We start from the raw sequence: 2,109 nt of genomic DNA, 5'->3' as shown, positions 1-2,109 counted from the left end.
AATACTGTAGAATACATCAGGGGCTAGGACGCTTTTAGATAGAAAAGCAGCTTCATAAGATCAGAGTGGTCGCCTGCCCTCACCAGCTTGGGTCTGGGTGCGAGGCTGTTGCTGTGAGCCTGGCCCACGCCCTCGGAGAGGGTCGGGCATCAGTTCTATTACTCTGGTTTTTCTTTCCGAACAATAATAGGGACACGATCGTATATTTGGTTGTTAATTGAGTTTATTAGTGGTTGCAGCGAGAATCATAGATTTTGGTGTCTCGATATAGTATGTGCACCTATTCAGTCTACCTAGGGATCTATCGTAGTGACAGCGTAGGCCCGCTGTGCACTACAGTCCCCTCAAGAAAGCATTGCCATGTGCTCTCTGGTAGACCACGGATTTCCTCTGATCTATCATATCCTACCACACATGTTGCGGCCACCCTGCTACACGCTGCTTAATGCTTCTGGTGAGCTCTTCTTGTAGTGCACAGGCACTACAATGGAGCTTTGGTGTGCCTTTAGAGGCCTAAAATCAGGGAAAGGAACGAATATTTAGAGTATTTCAGAGATTAGGGAGATTAGGACATTTTTAGATAGGGAAGCCGCTTCATAAGATCAGAGTGGTCGCCAGCCAGCACCAGCTTGGGGATGGGTGCGAGGCTGTTGCTGCGACCCTGGCCCACGACCTAGGCGAGGGTCGGGACGTCAGTTCTATTCTTCTGGCTTTGCTCTCTGAACAATATTAGGAACTCGGTCGTATATTTGGTTTTTTGAGTGTGTTAGTTAGTGGTTGCAGCGAGAATTCTAGTTTGGTGCATGGATATACTGTGTGCACCTATTCTGCCTACTTAGGGATATATCGTATTGACAGCGTAGGCCAGCTGATCTCTACACTTCTGGTCTAAGACGGAGCCATCTGTTCTCTGAACAGCATAGGTCTCATCGTTCCCGGTCTCGATTCGCGTTCTGCTCATCGATATCCTGCCTGGGAGGCCTGACCACAAGCTTCTTATGTCCACTTTCTTGCAGCGCCCCTTTAGGCGGCCAGTTCCCCGCCCGTTGAGATAGGCAAGAACGACCTCTCGGTCGCGGGTATCGTTTTCAGGTGTGTATGCGAGCGCCTGTTTGATGACCTCGAGCACTTGGCCTTCTGCAACCGCTCGGATCGCGCCCTCGGAGGGCTGTTCAGCATCTGGATAGCATGCCCAATCTGAGTTGCTATCGCGATCGTCTGTATTAATGTACATCCCATTCCCCCATCCGAAATGAGTTTATTCGTAGCTCGTGAATCAGTCTACGGCGGCGGCGCCGCCTCTGGCGGTGGAGAAACCCTCCAGCGCTCCTAGCTCTTTTTTGTCTTTCGGGCCCTGCAGGGTGCCCCAACTCAACTCTCTTTGGCTGGGCCCATCGCTGGAAATGCGGAGGCCGGGCCGGGAGTCTGGGGAAGCCGACCTGCAGTGCTGCCCAGAACTCGTAAAAATCGGAAGCCATGCTAGCTGTGTTAACGAGCCGCGGTGGCTGGAGGCAGTTCCCTCTTGCACCTTCATGGCCACGGTCAGCACGGCGCTGAGGAGTGGTTGCTGCTCAGGCTTCCGTAAGGCCCGCAGGGCGAAGACGGCGGCGAGCAGATCCTCTTGGAGCAACGACCCCTTCTTGCTGGCCATCTCTATTAAAAGCGACTCCAGCTCCTCGTGCATAGAGGGCTCTTGGGACTTAGGCGCGCCAGGGTCGACCAGCGCTGCCCTCCGTGCTCCCGTAGCAATGACCGGGTTGGCCGGGACATCCTTTTCCCGCCTCTTGGCCCGGTCATTAGCCTGTTGATTTTGGAGCATATTATGTCAGATGACGTGGCAACGTCCTAATTGGCTGAAGTGTAGGAAAGAATTTAACCTCCCGCGCAACCTTACTCGGGGGGGAGCCATCCGTATTGACGTCCATGATTATCCCCTGAATAAAGACCCTTTTCGAAGTCTTGCCGCTCGACCAGCGAAATCTCTAAGAGGCAACTCTTTCTGTTCTGTGTTGTAGACCTTCGCCAATTCCGAAGTGATATTTCTAAACGGGAGTGGGGAGTCAGCGGCGCCGCACCGGTGCGGGCGGGGCGTGGGGGGCGCACGGGGTG

General features: G+C 53.7%; 1 protein-coding gene across 1 annotated transcript; it reads right to left on the bottom strand.

Annotated features, from left to right (window-relative positions):
- Positions 1-1,276: 1,276 nt before the first annotated feature.
- EAH_00060590 (hypothetical protein, conserved) lies at positions 1,277-1,819 on the bottom strand (the record flags this gene model as incomplete). The annotated part of the gene is made up of 1 exon (XM_013393437.1): positions 1,277-1,819. One exon carries the CDS (start codon positions 1,817-1,819, stop codon positions 1,277-1,279), a length of 543 nt encoding a protein of 180 aa, XP_013248891.1.
- Between the last annotated feature and the right edge of the window lie 290 nt (positions 1,820-2,109).

This window comes from Eimeria acervulina, genomic scaffold (assembly GCF_000499425.1).
Source record: "Eimeria acervulina Houghton genomic scaffold, Eah_scaff1518, whole genome shotgun sequence".
Taxonomy (NCBI): domain Eukaryota; phylum Apicomplexa; class Conoidasida; order Eucoccidiorida; family Eimeriidae; genus Eimeria; species Eimeria acervulina.
The sequence above is the reverse complement of the archived record's forward strand: the minus strand, read 5'-3'. Positions and strand labels throughout refer to the sequence as shown.